At 39.3% G+C, this 16137-nt stretch overlaps 1 protein-coding gene across 1 annotated transcript; it reads right to left on the bottom strand.

Annotated features, from left to right (window-relative positions):
• Window positions 1-9877: 9877 nt before the first annotated feature.
• On the bottom strand, window positions 9878-11214 carry LOC149933767 (uncharacterized protein F54H12.2-like). The gene is made up of 2 exons (XM_090157413.1): window positions 10819-11214; window positions 9878-10498 (listed from the first exon to the last, which is right to left on the bottom strand). Exons 1-2 carry the CDS (start codon window positions 11212-11214, stop codon window positions 9878-9880), a joined length of 1017 nt encoding a protein of 338 aa, XP_090013539.1.
• Window positions 11215-16137: the final 4923 nt, after the last annotated feature.

Below are 16137 nucleotides of genomic sequence, written 5' to 3'. Positions count from 1 at the left end.
CGTTTGAAAACAAATAATGTCCGGATTAAAACGAGTCACGAAATCACGAGCGTGAATAGACGTTAAGTCCTGACTCATGCCGCGATCGTTTAAAGACAATAAATTAAAAACCATGATTAAATAAAGAAACACCATTTTGAGTTGAGCAAAAAAATAAAAGTTACTTCTCCTGAGAGGAGTGTTCGATGTCCGAAAGATTGGGGAACATACCTCGAATGGCATTAGCGAGACGGTAAAATTTGCTGCGTTCATTTTTCCGTAGGTCGTTAGGCAGTTGGGCGATTTCAGGATCGGTGTAACCGATGACTAGAATTTGTCGGGATAATGCGTAAGCGTCGACGGCATCGTTGGTGATTTTTCGACAAGCGTCGCGAGCGACGTGTGCGGGAAATCTGAGGGCGAGGTTAATGCATTGCTTAACATCGTCATACGAGAAAGCGGGTTGAAACTAGCCTTTGGGGTCAGCCCTTTCATGAAAGAGCTAAAATGGAATTTCGTACCAGTTGTACGTGTCTTAGGAGGCATGGAACTAGGTGGACCCATATCGGTTTTCCGCTTAGCAGAATTTTCAGTGGTAGCTTTCGGACGATTATTTTTCCGCTTTTTTCGAACCACTTTAACAGTGGGATCACTGTCAAAATCCATCTCGGCGTCTTCGAACTCGGCGTCTGAGCCAGAGACGTTCTGCGATGAATCGAGTATAGGAGTGTCACCGGTAGTAGCCGGCTTCGTGACGATCGCAGTTCCAGAAGCACTGGGAAAGGCAGTGGTGTCAGTAGAGTTCGCGTCAGATTCCGTAAGAAGAGAAGAAGGCACAACGGATGGCGCTACAGATTTTACTATGGTAGTCTCATCATTAGAGGTAGACGGATTTTGTAGCGCAGATGTGGATTGATTAGGCTCCTTTGGTGGAACGTTTTTGCAATCGCGAACGATGTGACCGGTTTCCTTGCAATATACGCAGCGAACTGGGTTGTTGACTGAGACCATAAATGTTTCTTTATTGACGATAACCATGAAGTATTCTGGTAGAGCACGATAATAATAATAATAATAATAATAATAATAATAATAATCAGCTAGGCTAATACCCAATGATAAGCTTCATCGGACTCGAAAAGGACCGACACTTCGCGGCGAGCACTTTTGATGTGTTTAAATTCAGGACGAGAGACGGAAGCAGGTAGGGTGCGTACCTTTCCCTGCACGGCATCGAAACGCGACATGATTGAAACAATCGTGGAGTCGTCGATTGCGGGTGAAACATTAGAGAGGAGTACCCTTTTTGGCGCTATGCCAATACGGAGACACTCCAGGCGCTCGTTACGGAAGTCAAGGCCTTCAGAAATCAGTTGACGAGCCCAGGTAGCATCGGAGAAATAGACGTAGATAAATCCGTTATTACGAAAAACATCTGTGATATTTTTCGAAGGCAGGAATTTGGAGGTGGCCACTAAATAATCTTCAATAGTAGCGTTTCGATGAATAGAACGGATAGAAATACCTCTGTCGTTTGGATTCGCTCGTTGAGAAGGTCAGTTGAACGAATACGTGTGAGGCAGTTGAAATCTCTCCCTCGTAATACGCTCCAAATTAGCGGTTTCCGACGAGGCAGTGACGTCGGCCCACGATGGACTCGCAGACTGTTCTTCCGAAGAAGGAACTGTAGCATCGATAGTAGCTGCGGCGGTGGCATCGCTTTGAGAAGTTGATGTAGCTGTAGAAGTGTTTACGGTAGTAAACGCAAAAGTGAGAGTAGACTGGGAAGAAGTTTCCTCTTGCGCTCCTGAAGAAGGAACAAGAAAATTTTCTTTTGCGGCGTCAGCCTCAATCAAATCCATGGCGCGAGATTTGAAATTTTAATTCACGCGCGCGCACGCGGAATTACAATGAAAAGTTTCAAAAGGCACTCGGGCTTGAAAAAACGAAAAAACTGATATAAAACTGAAAATATCGGTCGAAATGGAAAAATAACTATCAAATTCGACAGCAGGATAGTTCTAGCTTCAAAATAATATAAAAATCGCCACACACTGAGCGCAAAAAACACGGTTTCCATGGAAAGCCGAAAAGGGGGAGAGTGGTGAATAAACGCAATGTTAAGTTAAAAGGAACCCCCTATGGACTGGATTGTAAAGGATGATAAAATTAGAGAATAAGTAGATTAGTCCATTAAGAAAACGCTACTCGTTTTGAAATTTTTAATGTTTCGGCTTAGTTTCTCTTTTTGGTGTTACAGTCGCGAGCCAGATTTCCCGCACGGTACTGACGAGTCCCAAATAAGACGAAACCGGTCTACCGATGGAATTTCTGGCTATTTAATTTAGTTTAGTTTTTCACTCGAAGATCTATTTGGTCCGTGTTTCGCGCCTTTTTGTTTTCTCGAAGACCTATCGGTGCGAGCTATTATTAAGTTTTTAAATTTCTTCAAATTTGTTTAAGGTTTATCTTTATTATTCGTTTTCTTAATGGACTAATCTAAAGTGAATATTCGCTAACTTTATCACCCCTGACGAATGACTGGACGACCTTCAAACCAGAGTTGAATGGGGTAGGGTGATCATCTAGCCCCCCTCGCGTCCTTAAAAGTTTTCGAGGCAGTCCTGGTTCAATCAGGGAATTAAAATTTAGTCGACGTCGAACTTATTCCGTATATCCCAAAAAATTTTCTTCATAGATTTGCATGACAATTTTTTTACCTTCTGAGAGAAAGTCCAAGTCGTAAACTGTGATCGTGAACGACTGAAAGTTGTAAATTGGGAATATTGATGGAATTTGTGTAGGGCCACAATGTAAATAAAGAGATAGGATTCCAAGAAAAAACCCCTTTTATATGGGGGTATAGCGGTGAATTTGCCACGGCGTGTTTCCGAAAGTTCGACAACCACTGACGTCAAAACTGGGGAATACACTCTTAAAAACGTTGGGTTAAATGATTTTGGTTATTTCATTTTTAACTACTTTTTGAGTCAAAAATAACCCAAATTTAGTTGAAAATCTTGAAAAGCCAAATTTGGGTTAAACAAAATTAGGTTGTTTTTAACATACTATAATAGCAACCCAAAATTGGGTAATACTATCAAATTTAAAATTAAGCCAAAGACGATATGACCATCGAAAATGAGTTCATCGAACTTGTAGTTTTTGGAAGACTGGAAAAATTTTGCGCCATTCTTGTATCGCTTCGATGAATGCTTGAAAGGATTCTTAATTTTTGATTCTAAAGGTATAGAATATTTTAAATTTAATTTAATATTTATAATTTAAATTTTTCAAATATTTTAAATTTATTTTTTATGCTGTGTTGATATTACAGCGGAAGAACGTAATGAGCTACCTTGTTTAAATTTATTGCAAATTGCCAAGACCCCATTCTTTCAAGTGTGATAAAATTTATAGTAAAATTTATTGTTAATTTATAACCCAAAATTGAGTAATATATTAACCATATTTTGCGTAACTTATAAATCTAACCCAAAATATCGTTATAAAAATAACCCATTTTGGGTGAAAACGAAAACACCCAATATTTTGTTTGGTTAAATACTGACCCAACAATGAAAAAAAAACAAACCAATTAATTGTTAAATTTTAACTCAAAATATAGTCGTATATTAACCATATTTTGGGCTAATGTTCAACCCATATTTGGGTAACTTATATATTTAACCCAAAATAGCGTTATGAAAACAACCCAATATTTTGTTTGGTTAAATACTAACCCAATTTGGGTCAAAAACAACCCAATATTTTTAAGAGTGTATAGTCTCACTCTCTTCCCCGGCTAAAGTGGCGCTTCTATAGGTCAACCTAATAGTGCGTTTGAGCGCGCTTATAAGAACCTTGGCCTAAAGGAGTCCTTGCGATCTGTCCTACATTAACTTCACCTACGTGGTCCTCCCGCTCGCGTAACTTGCATAATTGGGGTTAGCAAGGTCATTTACGGCGCCTAGGGGATAAATTACTTAAGTTACGGAATTGAAGGAACAAAATCAAAGTTTATTACAATACAGCCGCACTGGGCCATTGCTATTGAAATTACTGGGGAACACTCTGCATGGTTATTACACGGGTTCTGTGATTCTTAATGGCAAAATTCCAGTGGCTGAATAGCCAAATTGAGAAGGAAGCACTTGTCGCAAATCCATAAGTTCGGGAGTCCAGCAGTAGGGTCTTCGAGCCGGTCCCAGGGCTTATACAGTGGAAGGCCAACGCACGTGCGGACAAGTCTGCTCCGCCGTGCGGAGCACTGTCAAGGCTGCACCACGCGTGGAGCTACTTTGACACTTTTATGATGCAATTTGATGGTATAAATATAGCTAACATCAAGGTAAAACGCACCACAATTTCGAACGAGCAAGTATCATCAAGAACTCAACTATGTAAGTATACAAAACTAACTTACTTTATCCCACATCCCGAAGAAAATGTAGTTATTTAATTTTTGAACTATAGGTATAAAATTTTTTGACGGTCGGACCAGGAACGCGAGACCAGAGAAAATAGTTAAAGAAGCGGCAGCCTGTTCAGCGGAATCTTCACCCCGAGTCGCGGCTTGGGTTTTCACCCCGCCATATTCTCGAGTCGACCTCCCTCCGCACGCTCAACGTCAGAACACCTGGGTCGAGAGAAATATACACGGCCTCGCTTGGGACTACGGTTTTACCCCGTACGAGAAACTGGAGGAATGCTTAACAATGGCGGTTCAAGGATACGAACGCATCTTTTGTAAAGGGGAAGAAAAATGTCTTTTTTTAATGGAACTATTACACCGTGAAATTATAGACCTAAATGGTGTAGGATGTCCGAAAGTGACTGATCTACTTGAACTAGACGGGCCTAAGTTTTCGTGTCTTATTAAACACAATACGAACGTTTTAAATAAGAAATACTCATGCGCTTTGGAAAAAAGCAATTTGTACGCGGAGTGGGTATATAAAAATATGGACTATGTAAATATGCAATTAGTAGATGAATAAAAAGGAGTTATTTATATATAACCTGAGGGTTTATTTATAAAAAAAATAACAGTTTAAAATTAAAAACATTTGCATTTTAACTTGAAATTCTATATGTTATATATATATATATATATATATATATATATATATATATATATATATATATAACATTATTATTATTAGAACAAATACATACGCAAACCCATCAGCGTTTAATGTTAAATAACCCTCCGGTGGAGGGATATATAAGACATCTGCATTTCGGGAAGGACTAATATATAAAAGTAATATTATTTATTTATGTATTTATTATTAATATATATATATTAATTATACATACACAGGAAACATGTTGACGGCTACGATATCCTCAACTGTTTCAAGGAGTAGAGTGATATCACAGTCTGGTCCTTGAACACTTGGGGTCAATAGATTTCTGATTAATTGCATAATCCTAAATAGATATTGATAAATTTAAAAAAATAAAATTCTAAAAATGATATATTTACAGAAAACCATCTATATTCAATATCACAGCCGACATTTCTTCTACTTGCATACTAATTGTATACCCCTCAGGTTCAGCCGGCTCTTCACCCTCGGGAATACCTAGTTCTTCGGATATTTCCCTAAAATTTAATGTATTGTATTTTACGGAAAAATAACCGAGTCCATAATAAATTTAAAAAGAAACTTACAAATCCTCAGCATAGACTATTGGAAACGTATCTATCGATGATGTGATAGATGAATTGTCGTCACTATCCTCTAATTCTCCAATCATTAGTTCTTCCTCGTCGTCGTTTTCTGGCTCGAAGGCTGGGCACCTTCTTCCGTCGACCATTTTGGTGATAATCAGGAACTACCTTTCTGGTCATCGTAGGATCCCTTTTATTCCCGTTGAACGGTCGTGAAGGGTGTAATTCCCACGATCATGACCATGCACTTTCATAGTTTTCATGACGTACATACCAGATATAGTGGAATCCAACCATAGTTGTGGAAAAACCTTATTCGAAAATCCTCCCTCACAGGTGCACTTTGAAGAAAATCCCAAAGTGACCCGTAGAAATCCATTTTCCTGATTTGTTCCTTTGATTTTGGCTACGTCATTTTTAACCAATAGGAAACATGGATTATAACAAGGAGATGTACCCCAAAAAATTGTGTTGGGAAAATCCATCGGTTGTTCTACAGCTCCAGATGGACAGAAGATGTGGTGGAAAGTTTTTCTTACCCGTTTGTAATAATCTACCGTAGAATCCACTCTCCCCACTTTTTCCCCAGGTGTTCGTCAAAGACTATATATATATTGCTTACTGGACAAGTGATCCTATTCAGAAAGCTGTTAACACTCTCGAAACGTGTTAGTCCATCTAGCGAAGTATATGTATATAGTCTTTACACTTTGTATAAAAGTGACCCTAAAAACCCATTAACCTGACTGGCCCTGTTGATTTTGGATACGTCATTTTTTATCCAATAGGAAAAAGGGAGTAGATCAAGGGGATGTAACCCAGCATTGCACAATGTTGTGTTCGGGGTAATACGAAATTCACCACCATCTCGGACGCAGTTTAGACGGAAAACATTTTCAACCAATGGGAATCATGGGAAATGAAGAACGTTAAGCATACGACATTTTTAAGCAATGGGAATCATGGGAAATGCGGGGTGTTGAAGCTGGGTAATGATTTACCGAAGGTCGTGCGGAGAATGCTCAAAGGCCGAGCGAGGGTGAAGTCTGTAAATCATGTTAAGCCTACCAGTACGTATAAAAGGTCGTGTATAGAGTGAAAAGGTCACATTCGGACTCAAGATGTATTCGTGCGGTACTTGTTCAACCGTTTTCAACCACCAGAGAAATCACGACCGTCACATGTTATCAGTTCACGGTAATATTTCCTTTAAATGTCCCGTGTGCCATAAGCCATTTCCGAGGCGTGATATTTTAAAACGGCATCAAAGTAAATTTAATCACGGCGTACCCGCGACACCCGGTACGAGAGATGACCGCCAACCAAATCCACCGATAGCGCACCCACTGTCGCTAACGGGACTACCACCGCCACCATCGCATTGTCAACCCGGACCGTCTACGTAGTCTGAATCATCTCCCAGGTCGGAGGTAATTCCACGTTCTGAGCCGTCAGCCCGCCCCGCCGAGCCGCTTCACCCACCCGGTCCGTCTTCCAGATCCTAACGTCAGACCGGTGAGACTAGCGTCATCTATACGCACGTCGGTGACAACGTCAAAGACGTCGCCCCGAACCGCTAACCCGTCGTCACCTCGACTGGGCCAGTCTCATACACCGTCGAACTCTCCTGTAAAAAGGGGATTATCTCCGGACTCTATTTCTCGGAAAAGAGTTAGAGTTGAAAATGGTAGGATTTTTTCCCCTTCATAAATAAATTATAAATTATAAAATAAAATATTTTTATTTATAGGTGATCGCCTAACATGTGATCCTTTGTCTTCTCTTAATGAGATATTAGACGCCGCGGTTGCGAATGTAAATAATCATGAGTCTGTTACGGACTTCACATTGAACTTATTTTCCGACAGTTTCGATCCGTTAGACGAGTTATTGTGTTCGCAAGACGATGATGATAAAGTCGATGATTATGTCATGCAAGTGGAGGCCGCTCAAACATTAACGCCGAATATCACACACAGTGAGTGTGATCGCGCAATGGACGATTTAGGTGTTATGTTTAATGACGCGATCGCTCGAGATTCGGGCGACCCGATACACCCTATCCCCGAACCGATGGAATTAACAGACAGACAATACGACAGGGAAGCCGAAGAATTGGGGGCTATTGTATCCAACTGGGAAGCCCAACAGCAAGGTGCTAACCTCCAACTAACTAACACTCCACCCGCTAACCCACCGAATAGCATACCCACTAACGAACACTTTAACCCTCCCTCTATCCCACCCTCTAACGAACCAACTATCCCACCCGTTGCACCTCCAGACAATCAGCCACCCATCCCACTAGCAATTCAACCAGCCATCCATCCACTTCAAATAGAGGAGGTTAATGCGCTTGGTGACGCAATTTTTTCGGCTCGTATAACGGCACCAGATGGCGTTACCGACCCTGTGTTATTTATAAATGAACACCGTGCTAAGGTTGAAACGTATCTTCAAAACAAACTGAGTGCCAATAAAGGTATCAAGTGGTATATGGTGGTGCGGGCACGATATACCCGTGAACTTGGCAACACTGGTACGGACGTTGAGGCAATGCCGTATTTCAGGGGATTTACACACGCGACATTATCACCAGAGATAATCCCGCAGCAAATAAAGTCTAGTCGGGAAAAAATTGCCGACAGTATGAACAATTATGAAGGACTAGGAAGTGGTTGGGTTTTGGATAAAATTTTATATCTACAAATAAACATTATCCAATATTTACCACTTGTAGGGGGGACATATTTTCAACTACCACCCGTGATTGAAAATGAACGGGCTACAGTAAATGTTGACCCACAAGACTCCAGTGATAATAAATGTTTTATTTGGTCAATTTTAGCCAAACTTCACCCAGCTAAAATCCACCCTAGCCGTATTTTTCATTATAGGCGATTTGCCAATGAACTTGATTTGTGCGGGATTACGTTCCCCTTTGTACTCGACGCGTATAAACTGAAAAAAATCGAAGAGGCGAATAATTTATCAATTAACATTTTCGAATATGAAAAGGGGTTTTTCCCACGCTATGTGAGTGAAAAACACGTACCCGAGTCGAGGGAGATGGATTTACTTTTGGTGACAAATGGGCAGAAAAAACATTACGTCTTGATTCGTCATCTAAGTCGTCTCTTTAGCGGATTCACCAAGCATGATCACAAAACCTTCTATTGTCGACGGTGCTTAAAAAGGAGTAATTCCGAAGACATTATCAAAGACCATGTTCGCCAACCACAGCGCGTGGAGATGCCAACCAAAGAACCCATTTTAAAATTCAAAAATTTTGGTTGGTCTCAAATGGTAAATTGTTAATACTTCTCATAAATTCGAAATATTAAATTACTTGTTTCATATAGGTCCCTTACACTATTTACGCCGATTTCGAATCGATAATGTCCAAAATAGCGACATGTTTGCCAGACGCAACATTGTCATCGACCACGACCCTAGTCGTACATGTCACGTGTGGATTTTCTTACGCCATTGTCGGACCCACTGGTACGTTTGATTACTTTTCTTTTAATTCTTTATCTAATATTTATTTACTATGTAGGAAATCTCGTAAAGCACGAGACATACAGGGGACAAGACGGTGCGTTGAAGTTTTTAAATATGCTTTTGGACGAGTCTACGGTTATATCGGAAGCGTTGAAGGAAAACATCCCTATGCAACTTTCCGTTTAAACCCATGCGATGATAAACGATATATTTTAGCCGATGGTATCGCAACTTTAGCACATGGACATTATAAAACGAAAAAATAAAATATTTTATGACAAATTTATTGAGTATTTCTTATACATAAATTCTACAATCATACAATCATTATTATATTTGTTTTTTGAAAATATTTTTAATATTTGAAATAATTTTATACCTCGACACAATATCCCCCGCAAGTCTTAGTATAATTTCCTTGCAATTGAACAGAATTATACGTGACAGTTAAGCTGTTTTTTTCGATAAAATAATTAAATTTAAACAAATCTGGACTGTTTCCGAAACTCTCAAAGAAGGTACAATTAAATTTCCTTGATATATATATCAGACACCGGTGTATTCCTTCGCCGTTTGACGTATCTGTGTTCAAAATGTATAACGATGGGTACGATTTCACATTCGTGGGTAGTTTATCCGCAGGGTAAATGCCTCTGAACAGATATTTGGTATATGGATCTTTCTTGAGTATTTTTTCGAGTTGACGTGAATTCATTATGCGCTTTGATCAAACAACACCGCTCTGTTTTTGTCGATTTCTACCAACGACTGGTACTCGGAATAGTAAATAACACTGACTGTTGACGGCAACGATTCTCCGAAAATTAATTCCAATCGAACACTTCCGTTCTTTATAAGGTTAAAACTTTGCGTAGAACTATCGTTTAGGTCAGGCGATAGGTTAAACGCGAATAGGGCAGAACCATTAGCGAATTCGTCTCTTCCAATGAAATTTCCTTCGTCAATATTCCATTGTCCAGTTTGAAGAAAGAGGTTGGCGTAAGATTGCATATACAAATTATCTGTAAAGTTTGGATTTAAGGGTTTGTGTGGAACGCTGGACCCATCGACGTATAAAGCGATTTGATTTAACGAAATTTTTTTAAAATTGTAAGGGGACATTTTATAATCTCCCAAAAACGCATTCTGGTCTACGAATCCAATAACCACTTTATTAGGTAACTGTCCACTAAATAAATTGTCCTTTACGCATATCTTGTTGCCAGCCGATATAGAAAAGGAATTGCACTCGGTTCTTGTAGTGGGGAATTTCATGGTTGCCATTTCCAAATTTTTGTGTGAGATATCATAATTTCCGGGGTCAACTTCACTTTTCTGACGAACAATGATGCATGGTTAAAAACCACTTTACATTTAGTTCCATCGGAATGTACACAAAATTCGTTAGGGCTATTGATAAACTTGAAATTTAGATCTATCAGGTTAGGAATAAGTCGATTTTGTTGGGAAATGTCGACGTGGACTACTCCAATCATATCCATAAAGCCTTCTAGCGCAAATTTAGCTCTTTTTTTTTAATCCGGCGTTATCAAAATACTCGTCGAATCTCCCGGCTTGATCCTAGTAGAATAGCGAAGCCGTTAGGAAACTCTCCTTCGCGGGTCCTCCGAAAGTCAAAAGTGTCTGGATCATACTCTTGTAAGGATACTGTTGAGCGCATGACGTAACAGATTTGTCACCCAATGATACGTGAACTTCTCCAAAGAGACTGTGTAAAAACAAATTTTCTGGTGCGACTTTATCAGCAGGCGTTGTTTTTTAGATACAGCGTCATAAATTTCAGCTTTAGGTACAGTTCCGTCAGGTTTCACAATCTTCACTTGAACTTGCAATAAGGTGTTTTTCAAATCAATGTACGTTTCTGAGTTTCCGGTGATGTTGAAGATAATTGCTTGGTTTTCATTTACGTTCGTTGTTGGGTTATATTCTACCCATTGGCTTCCGATTATTCCAGTCTGAGTATACGGTACGTGAAATAAATCTAGTTCCGAGCTGATGCTGTTTTGAGAGCTTGGGTGTTGTAGCGCCATTATTACGAGAATATATCGGAGTGAAGCAATGAACGTCTATTCTTCTTCCTCGTTCGTACTGAACTGATAATTGTTGATGGCTTACGTTTTCTTTTACCGTTCCCAGTTAGTTTCGTCACGTGTTCCGCAGATTTTCTTAAAGCGTCTTTCCCCGCTTCTTTCCCCTTCGTTTTCAACGCTTCTCTCAAGGAAACCCCACCTGAGACATCTGACGCAACTTTTGCCCCGTCATTTAAAAATTTCCGTCCAAGGAAGGATGCTCCTTTTTTAATAATGGGCATAGCCGATCGAAACGCCGAAGTTAAAATGCTACCGAGTCCATATCCTCTTTGAACGGCTACTCTCCGATATACCGGAATCGATCCGTGTCCAATTTGATTTAAATAATAGTTTTGATAATCGTTCACGGAAACTCGATCTGCGTTATGCGGGGACATGTTGTACCTTCAACTCACTTGTCGTTAATGAAGCGAATTTTGAGTTTCGAGTGGGTTTTTTTAGCAGAGTCCATGTTCTTCGCGGTCTAAAATGAAGAGTGACGTGAACTTTTCCTCTTTCAAAATGTATGGGTTATCCCATTTCACTCATAATATTAATTTCGATTGTTTGGAAGTTATTGCTCGCTATAGGCATATAATGCGGTCGTGAAAACTCTTTTTCTACGGTATCACCGTCTTTTCCTTGAATGCTTATTATTCGTAACAGTGGTTCGTCCGAGTCACCAACCGATCGGCTTTGTATTATATCCGAGTATATAAACAGGGAGTGTAATCCAGCGTCCATATCCCAACTGAAAGGAGCCGTCATTAATGTAACCACGGTAACATCTTTTCCCTGTGTTTTCGTAAACCCTAAAATAAGGGCAATTTCATTGGGAAAATGAATTTGGTTCATTTCATAAAGTTCAACAACTACACGGCGGTTTGGTTTGTTGTAATAGAGTTTAACTTTGGAGCTAATATTTTGCCCATCGTCGTCAGTAGTCATGATTTCCAGTAAATCTTCAACTTCGTAATATCCTGGTGGAATTACTATATTTACGAAATCCATTACATCGTTGAACTCTCTTGTATTAGGACTCTTTCTCTGTTTCTTGGGTTTTGATTCTTCTAAGGGGTCAGGTAGAGATATAGTTTTCCAAATTCGAACTATACATTCTTCTTTAACATTATTCCAGGTTCTTGGGTAACTGATTTCGGCCACTCCAACTTCGTAGATCCCCTCGAGTTTTATCGGTTCCGGTAAATACGTTCTAAACTTGCTTATAGTATTGTTTTGGAAATATCGCATAGAAGAGTCTGACGGTAACGTAATGTAGAAACTCATAATGTAACGATTTCTTGTACCCAAGAGTCAAAATCTGGACCGTAACCCTTCCAACGTACTAGTAGTTCCTTGGTTCCGTCTGATTTGGTTCTCTTCCTTAGAACTTTATCTATTTTAAATAAGCAGTTTACAAGATCTTTACCGATTTTCTGTATTTCCTCCTTGTAGAACACACCCGAAATGGGCTCTGATTTCAAATCCTCGAGTTTATATACTGGTGGGTCCCTCGGTACTCGCTGAACCACCTTGAAAAACTCTTCGGTATAGTTCGCTTTATATCCCTTTTCGAAAGTTTTTTTATTCTTGCTAATTCGAACCAAGTCACCTATTTCAAAGGGAAATGCAACGGGAGGCGAAAAATTCACTTTCCCGTATAAATTCTGCCACACTTGTTTTGAATTTTCATTTGTGACATCAGCGGGTTTGCATTTAATAGATTTGTGATAGCTGTTGTTATATGCATCCAGTAAATCAGGTAATACGTCGATATATTTATGGGTGTCTTTGTCCGTGAAATATCGGTACATGCGGGATTTCAAAGTACGATTAAATCTCTCTATGACGCTACTTTTCACTTCCGAATGTGTAGCGAAAAACTTGATATCTAGACGTTTTAATTCTCGTTGTATTTCTTTGCAAAGGAATTCGTTACCATGATCTGATTGAACAATCTTTGGTTTTCGACCAGATTCCAAGATCGATTTGAAAGCCTTAAGTATTGTTGTTCCTTTTTTATCTTTGGTAGCCACAGCGAAAGCGTATTTACTAAATACATCGATGCAGCTTAATAGGTACCGGAAACCGTTATTGTGACGTTTGATATCTTGCAGGTCCGCCAGATCAAGTTGCCATTGTTCGTCTATTCCATACACTATAGTCTTGTTTCTTTTGAATTTATGTCTCACTGGTCTGTGTAAAGTATACGTATCCTGTCGCTTTAGAAATTCCTGAACGTTATTTAAGGAAAGGTTTAGCCCCTTTGCTCTGGCAGCTCGATAAAGAGCGTGTACCCCGCCGTAACTTCCGGGGTTCTTTACGTTAAAGTATATTTTTCAAGTTTATCCATTTCTCGTGCAGTTCATTTTCCGTTCGTGATACCAGTACGCGAACTCAAATAGTCCAAAAACGATAATTATAAATAATATTAAAAACGCCGTTATAACTTTCGGTGATTTCATATACGATAATGACAGAGAGGATAGCAATCCAGTGGGGGTGGAGTCGTTACAACCTTCCATGATATACATTTATATTTTTTATTTCAATTTTATCCATTTCATTAATCCGTTTCCATCCATAGATTCGGGGCTTTGGGGTAAATATAAATAATTTTCACCTTCCGAGTCATTCTCAGTATGTAGCACCGTTTCACTTGGTTTTTGGGTATCAATAGAGGTGTTAAAAGGAAATTTATTTTTAACGAGAGTTTTGGGAACATTTTCATTTTTAAGCAGTTCGTAAAATTTGTCTATCCCGACAGTATTGTATTTCGGTTTGGTTCTATGTCCTTTAACAGATTCGTGTAAAATGTCCATAATATTAGAGCGGTCGATAGGTTGTTCCTTATACATAAGTTCACCGTTAGAAGCCCATTCAATCTTGGTATTATTATCAATCCACTTGTACAATGCAATGGCGGGTTTGAGATGAGAATCTGGAATCGCAATGGCAATTTCAGGGAACCAATCCTTCTTTTTCGGTTTTTCCACGACTTTCATCTTTTTAGTTCTTTTGTTAATATTTTTTTGCAGAACATGGTTGTACATTTCCATTTTTTGGGATTGATTGAGATTCTGGTTATTCAAAACAGCTTTGGTATCCAAGTTTTCGTCAAGTTTCGGTTGAGAATTCAGCCTTCGATAAACTTCTTCGGGAACGAGAATCATCTTTCTAGCCATTTTTGATAGCTCGACTTATAGCGGCGCCAGCTGCGCTGCTTACAATAGATAGTAGAGGCGCTAACAGTAAAGGTCGAAATCCACCTTTTTCTATTAGAATCTTTTTTCGTTTTTCTAAAGAATTGGGTTTAGATATCTTCCGCAAAGTTTGGCAATGTCTCTTCAGCCGTTTCTTCTGCACGTCTGACAGTTTCACGTTCCCTCGCAGAACATTTATACAACATTCAACAATAGTCTTGATTGCATCCTTATTTGCATACTTGATGGCGGCGGTTCTTTGACATGAATTACACTTTGTTAAATACTTTAAAAAATCTTTATGGTTATGGACTCTCTTCATTTTGGTACAAAAACGGCAGCTTCCTCTCCTGGTATAAGTCCGGTTCGCAGTCTGTGATCATCTGACGTGGTAGGTTTCAAATCCACCCATAAACACCCAAAATCTCTAGCGATAGCTTGATGGAAAGCGTCTATGACGTATTTACTGTTGGTAGGGTAAATTTGTATCGCCAAATGAAATATTGCTGACTTGTCACGTGGTGATTTAAAAATGATTAAATAGTGCGCATTCAAATTTAATGTTCTAATTTCTTTCCCAGGGTAATACAAATTTTGCATAAGAATAAAAACTGAGGTGTTTCTATGATGAGACCCTCGTATCAAGAAATTAGTAATATCCTTGTTGTTAGATATCTCACATAGTAAATCATCTAGTATAACAAAGTTCTTTACATTAGGGTCTAAAATATTTACGTTCAATAACCCTTCGTGGAATTCCGCTTCGGGTGTATGATCCAGTACCGAATTAAATAGTTTAGGTTGGTATTCGGTATAACACCAAATTATTCTCTCAGGTGGGGGTGAAATACACGTGCCTTTGTTTTTGATAATATTAGCTACGAAGAAAGATTTACCCGACTGAGTTGCACCAGCGATAAGCCCATTGAAAGGATGTTGTAGGACGAAATCCATTTTGAAGAATGACAAATTTTCTTACATCTAGTATCTTTTATTTACAAAAGTTGTTTCGCGTTACAGACAATTTGAGCTACCAAACATTTACAAAATACTTTATATATTTCGACATAATCAAGATTATTTATTGCGGACTCATAGTTCATTGCAACGCGTACTTCCCAGACTTCTAGACAATTGTGCTGGGTTTGAGATGGATGGTCTATTTCACAACCGTAGCAACATTTACGTAGTTGGTCTAGTATACAGTCTTTTAGAAGAGTATGTATCCGTCTTGCTTCGTTAAGGAATGACGTCACATTGTTGTACTTGTCCATTAACGTCTTGGTTAAGGTGTAACCGACGGCTAAACCTTTCCTAGTCGGCAATAACTTGCCGTACAATTCGCCGTAACCAGCACGCACTTCTCTAACGTCTAATAGCTTACGGTTCTGAAACGTACACAACTCAATACGTTGCGTCTCAGAGCCGGTGAAGAACCACGAAGCACCCGGAGAGTCTGCATTCTCGAAGAAAGCGAGAATTTCGTCTTTCTTTCGGTAAAGTTCGTGGAAGTTGGATTCGTGTAGGATAATCCCCGTAGAACTATCACGAAGACCTAGGCGTACATCGAGAGCAGGTGTAACTTCGATGAACTTCTCAGACGAGAGGGCAAACAAAACTTGGGCAGACATGTAAATTTTCTATGTTAGCGACATAGACAAAATAATAATAATTTTGTAAA

This window comes from Leiobunum rupestre, chromosome 8 (assembly GCF_980474605.1).
Source record: "Leiobunum rupestre chromosome 8, qqLeiRupe1.1.hap1, whole genome shotgun sequence".
In the NCBI taxonomy this organism is placed as follows: domain Eukaryota; kingdom Metazoa; phylum Arthropoda; class Arachnida; order Opiliones; family Sclerosomatidae; genus Leiobunum; species Leiobunum rupestre.
Note: the sequence above shows the minus strand (reverse complement) of the source record. Positions and strands in the feature narration are given on the sequence as shown.